The 16,230-nt window shown below is 36.6% G+C and overlaps 1 protein-coding gene across 1 annotated transcript in view; it reads right to left on the reverse strand.

Moving 5' to 3' along the window:
* The window catches only part of Unc13c (unc-13 homolog C), a 613,741-nt gene that overhangs the window by 565,228 nt on the left and 32,283 nt on the right, over positions 1–16,230 (reverse strand). Inside the window, 2 exon segments of the mRNA XM_047537684.1 lie at positions 1–288; positions 290–2,707. Coding sequence (XP_047393640.1) covers positions 1–288; positions 290–2,458 — 2,457 coding nt within the window. The 5' untranslated portion in view covers positions 2,459–2,707.

The following is a 16,230-nucleotide window of genomic DNA, read 5'->3' on the forward strand; positions in this document are numbered from 1 at the left end:
ACTCTGTGTGCTTTTGTTCCATACTACTTCCAAGGCTGATTTAGCTCTCTGTAGTGTAGATCCAAATTTTGGGAAGCTGAAAGTCTTATCAGAAAGGTCAATGCTTAATCGACTATGCCAAGATTTGGGTGGGGCATCCTCTGAATCATCACTTTGTAGTTCACTTTGACTTCGATACATCATGGGCAACTGGCTTTGGTTTTGGTACAGCTCATTAGAATTAGTTTCCTGATACGAATCATATTGGCCAACCCACTGGCCTTGTGGTTCATTATCTAAGCCAGGGCACTGGAGAAGAGTTGTCATCTTGGGTTAAATCAAAGCTTTCAGAGTCATCTTGAATGTCACTGTGGCATTTTCCCAAGTCTTCTAGGTCTTTATTGAAGACATCCAGCTGTTGGTCAGATAAACTGTTTGTGTCATAATCAAAAGCTTCCTGGGTGGATGAGTCTAAACCTAAATCAGCTCCTTGCTCTACTTGATTCCATTCCTTCCATGGGGAAAGATCCTCATGTAAAGAGAGCTGAGAATCACTGTAATGACTTTGGTCTCCAGATGGACACACCATGCTATTACTCATTCCACTATCCACAGTTTCTGTGTTCTCAATTTCACTCTGTACTTGGACACCTTGAGCACTCTCATTCAAACGCTGGTCCTGAGGACTGTCATACAAGGTAGGTACACCCTCCTGTTTTCTCTGCCAAAGCTCCCGGTCTGAAGATGACAGGAGGGAGCTCCCATTAGTTCTAGTAAAATACTGATTTTCTGAAAAATCTTCCGAGTAAGACTGACACAATTTGGAAAAATCTGACTCAGAACGACTAAGTTTAGCAGTAAAAAAATCACTCTGTGAATGCCAGAGAGGCGTTGCATCTGCATACTGGGTTGTGGTTTGCTTTTCCAAGTTATTTGATTCTGGCAATTGTGAGGGAATTTTATCATAATCTGATTTATTTGAACTTCTGCTGCTATTAGCAGTTTTATTCTTAGATCTGGCACTGTGTGATTTTGACTTGGAAGTACTTCCTTTTGTTGGAAACTCTGATTTAGAAAGCACAGCATAACTGTTTCTATTGAGGTCAGATTCCAGCTCTCCATCACTGTCATCAGGTGACTGCCAATTGTTCTTTTTGGTTTTGGGTTCTGGAGTAGATAACTTCATATCCATGCTCTCATATGTCTGGGAAGATGGAATTCCTTTCTCTTTTCTTTCTCTGATATCATAAGTCAAAATATCTGTTGAGATTCCAATGCCTGTTCCCTTGAGTTTATATGATTTTTTTAAGACAGAATCCCTTTGTTGAGGGGTTTCAAAGTATACAAGTATGGGTCGAGGTTTTGCATTTGGGCAGTCCCTTTGGTGTCCTATCCTTTGAGCAAATTCAATTTTAATAGCATTTGGTGCATCTGAGAAACCCATTTTATCTATTAGAATTTGGTACACCACACTTTCAGTATATTCAAATTTTTCTTCAGGCACATTTAAAAATCTCAGGCTTGCTTTGCTACCCATATGACCTAAGTGTTTAATATAATCATGGATGTCTCTGGTTTCCCTCCGAGACTGGACAAACCCTGTACGGAGCTGTTCGATTTCACTTTGCACAACCTCCACACTGCTAGAGATCTCATCGATGGAGTGCTTGAGAGCATTGACATGCCCTCGTAGTTCAGAAAGTTCTGTTTCAATCTGACTGATTCCCTGAAGTTCCTTAAAGATCATTTCCATGACATCATGTGTTTGGCTAATGCAGCCAGAAGAACTGAACCCCGGCTCTAGAGTATTTGTCTTTGGGTTTCGGGCAGTTCTGTCTAAAGATTTGCTTCTTATTCCCCAGGACTTCTTCATGGTGCTCAACTCTGAATCTGAGGAGACGCATTCTTGACTCTTTTTCCATTTCCTCAGCTTTCGTAAAGCCCCCAGTTTTAAGCTATGCAGAGTGCGCTCCCCATCAGAACTGCCCTCAGAGGGTGCAAGGCTGCTGGAGCTCTTCCTATTGCGTCTAACGGGCATGGTGTGTGCTGACTGTACCTGGTTTTCTGTACTACTCCTTAGTTCATTTAATGATTCTGAGTAAGAGCTCTCAACTGAAGATAGCTCTTGAAACAGATCCTCATTATCACTGTTAGTTACATTAATTTTCTTTTGCAGGCCATTGGCAATAGCCACTCGGTAACTGAATGTTGGTGAGAGGGAAAAGTCTTTATTTGCGTCGTCTTCTTCAGTAGATAAGTTGCGAGTGGATGAACACTTTGCAATCTTCTTTACAGTGCTTTTCAAGGTATTAGAAAATTTGGGGGGTTTGGTGTGGCCAGCAGTAAGAAAATCTTGATCCTTCTTTTGCTGACGATTCTCTTTTTTTTTGGTTGTATTTCCCAGTTTCTTTGTAAACATTCCTTTGCAAAGCTTATGTATATAAGATAAAATCAAGCTCTTGATAAGATTAGCCACCATGGAGAGAAATTAGTGCAAGCTTTTCTGCCCCAACAAAGTAAACAAGGTATCAGGATGAAAATCGGTAAAGCCAAGGCAAGCATCACTATTCAAATGTTCTGTGAATCACTGGAAATAGCAGGAAAGGCAGTTGTGGCTCTGCCACAAGGTCAGTGTCCAGTGAAAACCAGAAGCGAAGCTCCATTTGTGAAAGACATTCCTGGAGGAAAGGATTCCCGAATCTTTCTCATATCCACATGTCTTCATGTACTGTTTGAAAAGAAAGGAATGTTAAAATGAATATATAAATTCCATCCCACTTTCAAAATTTTCCAAAAGTATTTATAACACAAAACACTTGAAAAATTACAGAGGGGTTAAGGGAATAATCTGAATTTAAATACAAATTTACTTAGAGATTTTTATTTCTTTTTCTAAATCGCTTATGGGTGGGCATAATTGAAGTAGTAATAAAAGGCAATAAAGCCTATTCTTAAAAATATGCTAATAGAATGACAATTCATAGCTAAAAAGAATAAAAAGAAAAAAATTCAAATGACAATTCAGATAGTCATATTAACTTTGTAATGCCATTTCTACTTTATTTCCTTTCCTAAAATTGTTTTTGCTCACAGAAACAAAGAGACTCAAATTTAAGTATATTCTCCCTCCCCCTATTTTTATGAAACAAATTTATATTATTTTAATTAACAAATTTATATTATTTTTTAATTAACAAATTTATATTATTCATGTATGAGAGACTTTTTCTTATATAAGTAATCTAGCTATTTAATGGTTGGCAATCTCTTAAATAATGACTAAAGTAATCCAAATAAACATATTTCATATGATGAATAAGTACCAAGAGAAAATAGATCTGCTATAGCTACCAAACTCTTCAGTGGAATATCATGACTTTAAAAAATTTCAGGGTTACATCAGATTAGGCATCGTAAAAATAGTAAAAATACAATAGCAAAATATACTTGAAACTATAGGTGATACGTGCAAATTTTAAAAATAGGTGACTTGAGGCAGCAGAAACCAGCTAATCAACCAGTTCAAACTTGTCGGGATGACTGAAAACCCATGCTGGGGGTTAGAGTCATGACAGGAAATGGAATGCCAAATCACACATATAAAATAATTGTGCTATGGATAAAATAAGCATACAGGTAATCAAGAACTAGTTGACTAGAGTTAACTCTATAATTTGTTGTATTGAAATGCAAGTAATTGCACAACTACATAATCATTATAATGGCTACTTTCTTGAAGAAAAAAATAAATTCTTATTTTTTTTTTACAGGTTTTATTGGTTTACTAGTACAGTGCCTTTCAGGTACTAGAGTTTTGTTGACTTGAACTGAATATTTTATCACTGAAATGACTCCCAGAATAAAAGTAACAGTCAAAAGCCTTGCTGGTATTGAAGTATGCATTTGGGTAGGTAAACCATCTGCCCAATTCACCAAAGCATAATTCATAAATCACAAATTGTTTTAGGAGTCTACTGACCCTTTTTTATCAGTGCATAATAATTATACAGAATAGTGCATTTCATTGTGGCATATTTCTATATGCATAAAACGTAATTTCTTTATCAGCTCCTTCCACTTGGAAATCTGCCAATTTCACTTCAATCAGGTTCTGCAGGGACTTGGAGAACACATGCTCTGGCTAAGATCCAAGCTTCTCAAGAGACAGGGGAGTGTAAATGAGAAAGGGAGGGGAAAAGATGGAGGAGGGAAGGAGGCTGACAAAAAAAAAAGCCTGTGTCTTTCTTGGTTTTGTAAGCTGTCAGAAGGTAATTCCTCTTCTCTACAACAATTTGCCATTCATTTGCAATTACAACAGGACCTGATTTCTACTAATGCAAATGTCATGAAATTGACTCCCAAATTAAGTTCCAAGGGCATTTATTATAGCCCATTTTAACTGCTGCTTATAAAGAAAAGATTTTGGAAAGTAAGACAGCAATGAGGTAAATAAATTGTTTTAAAGACAATTTTGATAGGAAAGCATTCCACCAATCACTCAATCAAAAATCCTGGGTTTCCCAAACCTAGAAATACATACTTGCTTTTTTGTTTAAATGAAAGTAACAATGCTATTAGTGCCTCTGATGTTTTCATGTCTATATTTCCTGACTTGCATTACTAATTTAGAGTTACTGTTCTGGGCAATAATTGTTAGAGGAAGATTGAGCAGGGAAGTTGAATCTGAGTTGAAGCCCTGCTGTAACAAACACAAATCCAGGAGCATCTGTCCACAATTGCATATATGTCTACATCCCAGCCACAGAATGACCTCCCTAAAGACCCTACATTTTCTCACACCTCAGTAATTTTTATGTTCCCTCAACTAGAATATCATTCATATCCAGACTTCCCTATCTGTAAAAATTGTGTTTGAACTCTAACATCATTTGCCCAGTGCACACTTCATCCACCACCCATACTGAGCTCTCCTCAGCCACATGCTCCAAAGACCCTATTGATTGGTCACTATTCTTCTGTACTGCAATCCAATATCTGCCTCCCTCCAGTGGACTATGTATGTCCTCTTTAAGGTAAAAGTTATGTTGTAACAAACATCCCAAATTTTAAACATCAAAAATTCAGCACACTTAATGAACACTCAAATTTTTATTGAAGAATTAGCACATTTCATCTACTTGCTAAGTATTTCTCCCTCGTTGCCCAAAATTAAACTCTGTTTAAAACTTGGTCATTTTCCTGAAGTACTAATCACAATTAATGTTACCACAATCATCCACTTACCCAGGACACATTTCAGATTCCATAGGATCCATCCAGATCCACACCTGAGGTGACTGCATCACATCCCATTACTGAAGCAATTAAAACTTCATAGTTTCTTATCTGGACTGTTACTATTGTGTCCTAAATAGTCTTCCTAATGCTAATTTGACCCTTGTTTCAAATACCAAATTTCTCTAAAATTAATACATTAAAAAATACATTAACCCACCTACTTAAAACACTACCTTAGAAGTCTACTTCCTGTCACTCCCAGAAGCATACCTGCCCCAGTGAGATTCAGGTGATAGCAGCTCCCTGACTACCATATTTTTGTCTCAACAGTGTACATTTTCCCATGGTCTTCCTTCTGCCTCCAATTCCTTTCCCCTTCCCCTTTCCATACACATATTGCTGTGATGGATATCTATATAATATCTGTGCATCTTGGATTCAGCAATGGGACAGCATTAGACCTCTTCAAATTCCAGCACTTCTTTGCTACCACAATATCCTGAATGTACCTTGGTTAAAGTAATGCCCACAGTAATTAGTCACATGAAATACTTTACCTCTGCCTTCCCAATCTGACTAAATTCTTGATGAGTAGGGGCCATGTTTTACTTAACTTTAAATATTAATATTGCTTGACACATAATATACTCACAGTATTTATTGAATAAATGAATTAATGTAGAATCAAATAAATTAGTGCACAAATAACAAATCCATGAATTAACAGGTAAACAATAAAGGTTCCAAAAAGCCTGAACTGGGTCTTAAGAAACCCAGAGTAGGAACTGTAAGCAGAAGGCAAGTAACACAGATGCTCAATTTATGTCCATAGATGGAGGAGTTTTTACTTTGGCCAAAAAACACCTATGATGGAGACTAAAGGATGGGAAAATGTAAATGGAAAGTAGAAAGTTTTAAATTTGGCCAAAACAATCCTGAGCAGGAAGAGTGAAACAGGTGGTATCACACTGCCAGACCTTAAACTATACTTCAGAGCAATAGTAACAAAAATGGAATGGTATTGGCACCGAAAAGAGACATGAAGACCAATGATACAGAATAGAAGACACAGAGACAAACCCACATACAGTTACTTCATACTAGACAAAGGTGCCAAAAACATACAATGGAGAAAAACTAGCCAGCTCAACAAACGATGCTGGAAAAACTGGAAATCCATATGTAGTAAATGATATTAGACCTCTGTCTCTCACCCTGCACAAAAGTCAACTCAAAATGGATCAAAGGCCTAGGAATTATACCAGAGACTCTGCACCAAATAGAAGAAAAAGTAGGTCCAAATCTTCATCATGTAGGTTTAGGGCTACACTTACTTAACAAGACCCCAAAGCTCAAGAAACCAAAGCAAGAATCAATAAAAGTAATAAATACAAACTAAAAAGCTTTTTCTCAGCAAAGGAAATAATCAATAATGTGAAAAGAAAGTCTACAGAGTGGGAGAAAATATTTGCCACAAGCACTTCAGATAGAGCAATAATCTCCAAAATTTATAAAGAACTTACAAAACTTTATACCAAAAATACAAAGAACCACATCAATAAATGGGTCAAGGAACTGGATAGACACTTCACAGAGGAAGATATACAGGCAATTAACAAATATATGAAAAGTGTTCAACATCTCTAGTAATAAGAGAAATGCAAATTTAAAAAAACTCTAAGATTTCATCTTACTCTAATTAGAATGGCTATTATTAAGAACACAAGCAATAATAGGTGTTGGCGTGGATGGGGGGAAAGAGGCACACATTTACATTGTTGGTGGAGTTGCAAATTGGTGCAGCCACTCTGGAAAGCAGTATGGAGATTCCTCAGAAAACTTGGAATGGACCCACCTTTTGACCTAGTTTTCCCACTCCTTGGTTTATACCCAAAGGACTTAAAATCAGCATACTACAGTGGTGCAGCCACATCAATGTTTATAGCAGCTCAATTCACAATACTTAGATTGTGGAACCAAACTACCTGCCCTTCAGTAGATGAATGGACAAGGAAACTGCGGTATATATACACAATGGAATATTATTCAGCCATAAATAAGAGTATTATGGCATTTGTAGATAAATGGATGGAACTGGAGAATATCATGCCAAGTGAAATAAGCCAATCCCCCAAAAAACCAAAGACCAAATGTTTTTCCTGAAAAGTGGCTAATGTTACATAATGGGGGTGGGAGGGTTGGGGGTAAGAGAAGACTGGTGGAACTTTAGATTATGTAGAAGGAAATGAGAGGGGGAAGGGAGTGGGGTATGAAAGATGGTGGAATGAGAGAGACATCACTACCCTATGTATATGTACGATTGCATGAATGGTGTGAATCTACATTGTGTACAACCATAGAGACAAAAAGTTGTACCCCATTTATAAAATGCAGTCTGTAAAAATAAAAAAAAATAAACAATAAAAAAATTAAAAATTTTTAAAAAAGAAAATTTTAACTTTAAATTAAGGGTTTCCATTTGATGAGGCCACCTCAATGGTTATTGGCTTTCAGCATGGTCCCTAGATCCATCTTACCTGCACTGGGAATCTAACTCAGATACCGCAGGTATATGATCTTGAGAAGGATACTTGAATTCTGTACTGCCTTCTCTTGTACATTCATTATATCAGAACAGGAATAATATCTCCTCAGAGGGTATTTGTTTAAATGAATTAACATTCGTGAAGTTCTTAGAGCAGCATCTAGAATGTAGTACAGCCCCCAAATATTCATTATCATTGTTACTAAGAAGGATAGTGAAAAGATACAAGAAGCAATTACAGATGAATTGGGTGATATTTTCTGTGAAAAGCAGAAGGCAATTTAGGAATCCTTCTCAGTTGAAAGATGAATAATACATACATTCTAGAGAAGCAGTTGGAAAACAAAGAACAATGCCTTAGCTCTCTATGGTTTAGTGAGTGACAAATTTCTGATACTAAAATCTCACCTTCTCAGTTATTGGGTGTGTTGCATTGATGTGACCAAAATACTTGACAAGAACAGTTTAGAGAAGGAAAGTTCATTTGGGGTTCACAGTTTCAGAGATTTCAGTCCATAATTAGTCAACTCCATTGCTCTGGGCCTGAGATAAAGCAGAACATCATGGCAGAAGGCTATGGTGGAAGAAAACTGTTCAGCTCAGGGAAGACAGGAAGAAGAGAAAGAGTATGCTTGAAAGAGGAGTCAGGGGGAGAAGACTTAATCTCTAATGACACACCTCCAGTGACCTACTTTCTCCAGCCATGCCCCACTTGCCTACAGTTATCACCCAGATAGTCCATTCAAATTACTAAGCCATTCGAATTGATTTTTATGATGATTAGGTTACAGTTTTAATAATCTAATCATTTCACCTCTGAACCTTCCTCCTTTAAAACAGGAACTTTTGGGAGACACTTCCTATCCAAATGACAACATAGGGTTAGTTCTGTATGTATGTGTGTGTGTGTGTGTGTGTGTGTGTGTGTGTGTGTGCTATAATCCCATCATAAAAACACAGCTGCCTTAGGAAAAGGAATAGTGAATACAATGTCCCAACCGTGGTACCTCTTTCAGACAACTGACTGGGATAGGGAAGGAATCTGACATTTAATGTACATCTACTATACTCCAGAAACAACTATCCCAATAATCCTCATGGAAACCCTGAATAAGACATTATTATGCCTGTTAGTAGGATAAGTAGACAATGGATTCAAAGAGATAAATGGGACATGGCCTAAAACTGTACAAATAAATAAAGTAAAAACACAGCTTGGTCCTTGGTCCTGGAGTCTCTGAAGTGTTTCACTTTGTATGTAAAGTGAATATTACCAGTGATGATTGACATATGCTCTTACGCCACCCATACAAACCCACATACTTACTCTTCTCTCTGCAGTTCATGTTTTTTAAAAGGAAAGAGCTCATATCACAGCAAAATTAATAGGGGTGGTATGGCTAGGGGGCATGGAGAGGACCAGCGCACTCCAATAGCAACCTCTACTTAGCAACCACTTGAGTTCAAAAGTCATATTCACTCCCCAGTTGTGTTAACTTTAATTACACAACCACACATTGCATTCAGTACGGAAATTTCAGGGTAAGAATTAAGGTTTTTAGAATGAAATCTTTGAGGAGATTAAAACATGTTATTGTGGGAAGCCCTAGTAATAACATTTAATTATTACTCACTTTGTGTCAAACATTGTTAATGCAATTTTCTGAAATTTATCTCTCATTTCATTCCTATAATAATTGGATCAAAAAAGTATTTTCATTTTCCAGAAAAAGAAGCTGAGGTTTTGAGATTTGGGCAACTTGTCTTACACCATGCAATTAACAAGCAACATCTCTTTGACTCTGAGCCCCAGATTTGGACTACAAGTATGTGAGCTCTGAAAATAGTATTAGCATTTAATGGTAAATTAATCTTTATTTTTCTGTTTTTGTTAGCAAATCCATTTGTAAAAGGACTATTTAATAGGTCAAAAACTAGGTGTCCCAGTGGACTAAAGGAACTAATTAACATTTAACTAGTCAGCAATTTATTGCAAAATCACTACCAGAATTCAGTTAAAGCACTTTCAGATCAATAAGTGATTCCATGTTCCTTATCAAATGCATTGAAATAGATGGGCAAAGTAATTAGAGGTTAATTTTCAAGACAAAGAGACAAGACCTGCCATGATGCAGACAGCAAGCCCACCTCCCTAGGTCGTGCCCTCTGGACTTGAACGTGATGCTTGTCTCAAGGGCCCTGACTCTGACTTCCTGGGTTCCTGTCCTTGGCATAGGAACCTTACACTTACCACCTGAGTTTCTTTCTGTATTATCTGCTTAATCCTAACATAATAGGATAGTAGGGTATCCTCATGCTTAACTACTCCTTCAGTTGCACAAAGTTTATGTTAAGCATCCTGCATTGCATTTAGGATTGTAATGCATTTCCCACAGAACACAGAAAGAAAACCCCTGATTCTTATTTCCATAGTAGCTCATCACTAGGAAAATGTCTTAAACTACATATTACGATTGCTGACTTAAAATAATTTCTTCCAAAATTAAATATGAGTGTTACATAAATAAGTTTCACCAAATATCTGTTTAATAGTAAATTCTTGGTGATTTGGAAAATAATTGACTCAAAGACACTTTTCATCAGATGGGAAGGCAGAGTTGTTGGAACAGAGAAGGGAAAAAAACCTAACTATGCAGAGAAGGTGCATGTGAGCAAGAAAGGACCAGAGGGAAAGCAGTACTGACCATGATGTTGGCCAGGTAACTTTATCAGCAGAGTCCTTCAAGCACAGCAAAGGTGAAAAGAAGAGTAGCTGGAGATGGAAGAGCAAGCCAGCCATACCCATATCCAGTGCTATAAGCCACAAGCACTGATGAGAAAGAACAAATGGAGGTGACACAGATGATGAGTAAGCTGATAATAAAGATCAAGTTTTAAAAAGAAACTTCTAAAATGTCTTTACTGGGTCACTGAAAATTTTTACCTGTTTTATATGTCTTTTACATATAAAAGGGTAAAAAGATGATGTATAAAATGTGACTGATGATCACAGGGATGACTGTGGCAATGAAAATGAATAAAGCTAAGGTTTGTATAAATGTCCCTCAAAGGTCCATGTGTTATAGATTTGGTCCCCAAAGTGGTGCCACTGGGAAGTGGTGGGACCTTTAATAGGTGGGGCCTACTAGGAGGTCTTTAGATCATTAGGGACTTGCTCTTGATGAGGATTGTGGGACACTGGTCTCTTCCTCTTTCCTTGCTTCCCAGTCATGTGGTGAGGGGTTTTATTCCACCACACACTCCTGCCATAATATGCTTCCTCATCAGAGGCCCCAGGCAAAGGGGGTCACTTAATCAGACTGGAGCATCCAAACCCAAATGGCCCAGGCTTTTTATAAATTAATTAGTCAGATCTTTTGTTATTGTAACAGAAAGTTGGCTAACACACGCAGTAACACATGAAATAATGCTGAAGGAAACTATTAGTTTTTTGACTTATTTTAAAGAAAGACACTAGGTAAATATCTATTAAATACTTCAACAAAAATGATCAAACCAAGACATTTTTAAAAGACTTATCCTAAGCTAACAGATTTCTTAAGGAAAGAAAGACACATTTAATGTGGAATCAGGGCCAAATGACTGTTCATTCTTGCTAATCAAGTAGTTTCTGGATTTTTAAAACTATGACCTACATATAGTCTTACTTCTAATGCTGCTACATTGGTTTAAGAATGAACACTGACAGTACTAATGCTTCTATAGCACATTAGAATCTATAAAATACTCTTGCATTCATCAGTTCATAAAATCTTCATGGAAACCTTATAAGGACTTTACCTCCAGTTTGTGCTTAGGATGCTGAGTCTCAGAAATACTAATAGTTTCCTAACTCTCCTGATTCTAAGTGTCTTTCACTAAAATAATTTAAACACTTCATGTGCTTTGGGAGTAATGTTAAGACAGTCTATTCCTAAGCTGACATGATGAAGATTTGGGACTTACTTTTTCTTCTTTTTGGTGCAGGGTCTCTGGTCTAATTCCTAGATCCTGAGTCCATTTTGAGTTGAGTTTTGTGCAGGGTGAGAGAGTTTAATTTTGCTGCATATGAAATTCCAGTTATCCCAGCACCATTTGTTGAACAGGCAATCTTTTCTCCATTCAATGTTTCTGGTACCTTTGACTAGTATGAGGTAACTGTATTTATGTGGGTTTGTCTCTGTGTACTCTATTCTGTACCATTGGTCTACCTATTTTGGTGCCAATACCATGCTGTTTTTGTTACTATTGCTCTGTAGTATAGTTTAAGGTTTGGTATTATGATACCACCTGCTTCACTCATCTTGCTAAGGATTGCTATAGCCATTCTGGGTATCTTATTCTTCCAAATGAATTTCATGGTTGCTTTCTCTATTCAATGAGAAATTCTATTCTACCATTGAGGGTTTTTTTTTTCTTTCTTTCTTTCTTTTTATTGTAAACAAATGGAATACATGTTGTTTCTCTGTTTGTACGTGGAGTAAAGGCATACCATTTGTGTAATCATAAATTTACATAGGGTAATGTTGTTTCATTCATTCTCTTATTTTTCCCTCCCCCCCACCCTCCCACCCCTCTTTTCCCTCTGTACAGTCCTTCCTCCAGTCTTGCCCCCATCCCTAACCCTAACCCTAAACCTAACCCTAACCCTAACACTAACCCCTCCCACCCCCCATTATGTGTCATCATCTGCTTATCAGCGAGATCATTCATCATTTGGTTTTGTAAGATTGGCTTATCTCACTTAGCATGGTATTCTCCAATTTCATCCATTTGCCTGCAAATGCCATAATTTTATTATTTTTTTATGGCTGAGTAATATTCCATTGTATATATATACCACAGTTTCTTTATCCATTCATCAATTGAAGGACATCTAGGTTGGTTCCACAATCTGGCTATTGTGAATTGAGCAGCTATGAACATTGATGTGGCTGTATCTCTGTAGTATGCTGATTTTAAGTCTTTTGGGTAAAGGCTAAGGAGTGGGATAGCTGGGTCAAATGGTGGTTCCATCCAAGCTTTCTGAGGAATCTCCATACTGCTTTCCAGAGTGGCTGCACTAATTCGCAACCCCACCAGTAATGTATGAGTGTACCTTTTTCCCTACATCCTCACCAACACCTATTGTTACTTGTGTTCTTGATAATCACCATTCTAATTGGGGTGAGATGGAATCTTAAGGTAGTTTTGATTTGCATTTCTCTTATTACTAGAGATGTTGAACATTTTTTCATATATCTGTTGATTGCTTGTAGATCTTCTGTGAAGTGTCTGTTCATATCCTTAACCCATTTGTAGATTGGATTATTTTTATTCTTGGTGTAGTGTTTTCTGAGTTCTTTATATATTCTGGAAATTAGTGCTCTATCTGAAGTATGAGTGGCAAAGATTTTCTCCCACTCTGTAGGCTCTCTCTTCACATTACTGATAGTTTCCTTTACTGAGAGAAAGCTTTCTAGTTTGAATCTATCCCAGTTATTAATTCCTGCTTTTATTTCTTGTGCTATGGGAGTCCTGTTGAGTAAGTCTGATCCTAAGCCAACATGTTAAAGATTTGGTCCTATTTTTTCTTCTATAAGATGAAGGGTCTCTGGTCTGATTCAGAGGTCCTTGATCCATTTTGAGTTGAGTTTTATGCAGGGTGAGAGATAGGGGTTTAATTTCATTCTGTTGCATATGGATTTCCAGTTTTCCCAGCACCATTTGTTGAAGAGACTATCTTTTCTCCATTGCATATTTTTGGACCCTTTGTCTAGTATGAGAAATTGTATTTATTTGGGTTTGTGTCCATGTCCTCTATTCTGTACCATTGATCTACCTGTCTATTTTGGTCCCAATACCATGCCATTTTTGTTACTATTGCTTTGCAGTAGAGTTGAAGATCTGGTATTGCGATACCCCCTTTCTGCTAAGGATTGCTTTAGCTATTCTGGTTTTCTTATTTTTCCAGATGAATTTCATAATTGCTTGCTCTATTTCTGTAAGGTATGTCATTGGGATTTTAATTGGAATTGCATTGAATCTGTATAGAACTTTTGGTAGTATGGCCATTTTGACAATATTAATTCTTCCTATTCAAGAACATGGGAGATCTTTCCATCTTCTAAGATTTTCTTTAATTTCTTTCTTTAGTGTTCTGTAGTTCTCATTGTAGAGGTCTTTCACCTCTTTTGTGAGATTTATTCCCAAGTATTTTATTTTTTTCGAGGCTATTGTGAATGGGGTAGTTTTCCTAACTTCTCTTTCTGAAGATTCATCACATATGTATAAAAATGCATTGGATTTATGAGCATTGATCATGTAACCTGCTACTTTACTGAATTCACTCATGAGTTCTAAAAGTTTTCTGGTGGAATTTCCTGGTTCCTCTAAATATATAATCATGTCATTAGTGGACAGAGATAGTTTGAGTTCTTCTTTTCCTATTCGTATCCCTTTAATTTCTTTGCTCTGGCTAGAGTTTCAAGGATGATGTTGAGTAGAAGTGGTGAAAGAGGGCATCCCTGCCTTGTTCCAGTTTTTAGGGGAAATGCTTTCAGTTTTTCACCATTTAGAATGATATTGGCCATGGGCTTAGCGTAGATGACCCTTACAATGTTAAGGAATGTTCCCACTATCCCTATTTTTTCTAGTGTTTTGAGCATGAAGGGATACTGTATTTTATCAAATGCTTTTTCTGCATCTATCGAAATAATCATGTGGTTTGTAACTTTAAGTCTGTTGATATGGTGAATGACAGTTATTGATTTCTGGATGTTGAACTAGCCTTGCATCTCTGGGATAAAACCCACTTGATCGTGGTGCACTATCTTTTTAATATATTTTTGTATGCGATTTGCTAAAATTTTGTTTAGAATTTTTGTGTCGATGTTCATTAAGGATATTGGTCTGAAATTTTCTTTCCTCAATGTGTCTCTGTCTGGTTTAGTTATCAGGATGATATTGGCTTCATAAAATGAGTTTGGGAGGGTTCCCTCTTCTTCTATTTCATGGAATACTTTGAGGAGTATTGGAATGAGCTCTTCTTTAAACGTTTTGTAGAACTCGGCTGAGAACCAATCTGGTTCTGGACTTTTCTTTGTTTGGTAGGCTTTTGATGACCTCTTCTATTTCATTGCTTGAAATGGATTTATTTAAGTTGTGTATGTCCTCCTCGTTCAGTTTAGGTAATTCATATGTCTCTAGAAACTTGTTGATGTCTTCGAGGTTTTCTGTTTTGTTGGAGTAGAGATTTTTAAAATAGCTTCTAAATATGTTTTGTATTTCACTTGTATCTGTAGTGATATTTTCTTGTTCATTCTGAATTTTAGTAATTTGAGTTTTCCCTTTCTTTCTCTTTGTTAGTGTGGCTAAGGGTTTATCTATTTTGTTAATTTTTTCAAAGAACCAACTCTTAATTTTGTTAATTTTTTTGATTTTTTCTTTTGTTTCAATTTTGTTGATTTTGGCTCTGATTTTAACTATTTCCTGTCTTCTACTACTTTTGGTCTTGGTCTGCTCTTCTTTTTCTAGGGCTTTGAGCTGTAGTGTTAAGTCATTTATTTGTTGATTTTTACTTCTTTTGTTGAATGCGCTCTTCCTCTAAGTACTGCTTTCATAGTGTCCCAGAGATTTTGATATGATGTGTCTTTGTTCTCGTTTATCTAAGAATTTTTTAATTTCCCTCCTGATGTCTTCTGTTATCCATTCATCATATAATAGTGTATTATTTAATCTCCAGGTATTGGAGAAGTTTCTGTTTTTTATTCTGTCATTTATTTCTAATTTCAATCCATTATTATCTGATAGAATATACGGTAGTATCTCTATCTTCTTGTATTTGCTAACAGTAGCTTTGTGGCATAAAATATGGTCTATTTTAGAGAAGGATCCATGTGCTGCTGAGAAGAAAGTGTATTCGTTCTTTGTTGGATGGTATATTCTATATATGTCTGTTAAGTCTAAATTGTTGATTGTGTTATTGAGATCTATGGTTTCTTTATTCAATTTTTGTTTGGAAGATCTATCCAGTGGTGAGAGAGGTGTGTTAAAATCGCCTAGTATTATTGTGTTGTGGTCTATTTGATTTCTGGAGTTGAGAAGGATTTGTTTGACATACATGGATGAGCCAATGTTCGGGGCATAGATGTTTATGATTGTTATGTCTTGCTGATTTATGCTTCCCTTAAGCAGTATGAAATGTCCTTTTTAATCCCTTCTGACTAGTTTTGGCTTGAAGTCCACATTATCTGAAATGAGGATGGATACTTCAGCTTTTTTGCTGTGTCCGTGTGCATGGTATGTTTTTTCCCATCCTTTCACCTTTAGTCTATGGGTATCTCTTTCTATGAGATGAGTCTCTTGCAGGCAGCATATTGTTGGATTTTTCTTTTTAATCCAATCTGCCAGTCTATATCTTTTGATTGATGAATTCAGGCCATTAACATTCAGGGTTATTATTGTGATATGATTTGTATTCCCAGTCA

This window comes from Sciurus carolinensis, chromosome 2 (assembly GCF_902686445.1).
Source record: "Sciurus carolinensis chromosome 2, mSciCar1.2, whole genome shotgun sequence".
NCBI classification, from domain to species: Eukaryota; Metazoa; Chordata; class Mammalia; order Rodentia; family Sciuridae; genus Sciurus; species Sciurus carolinensis.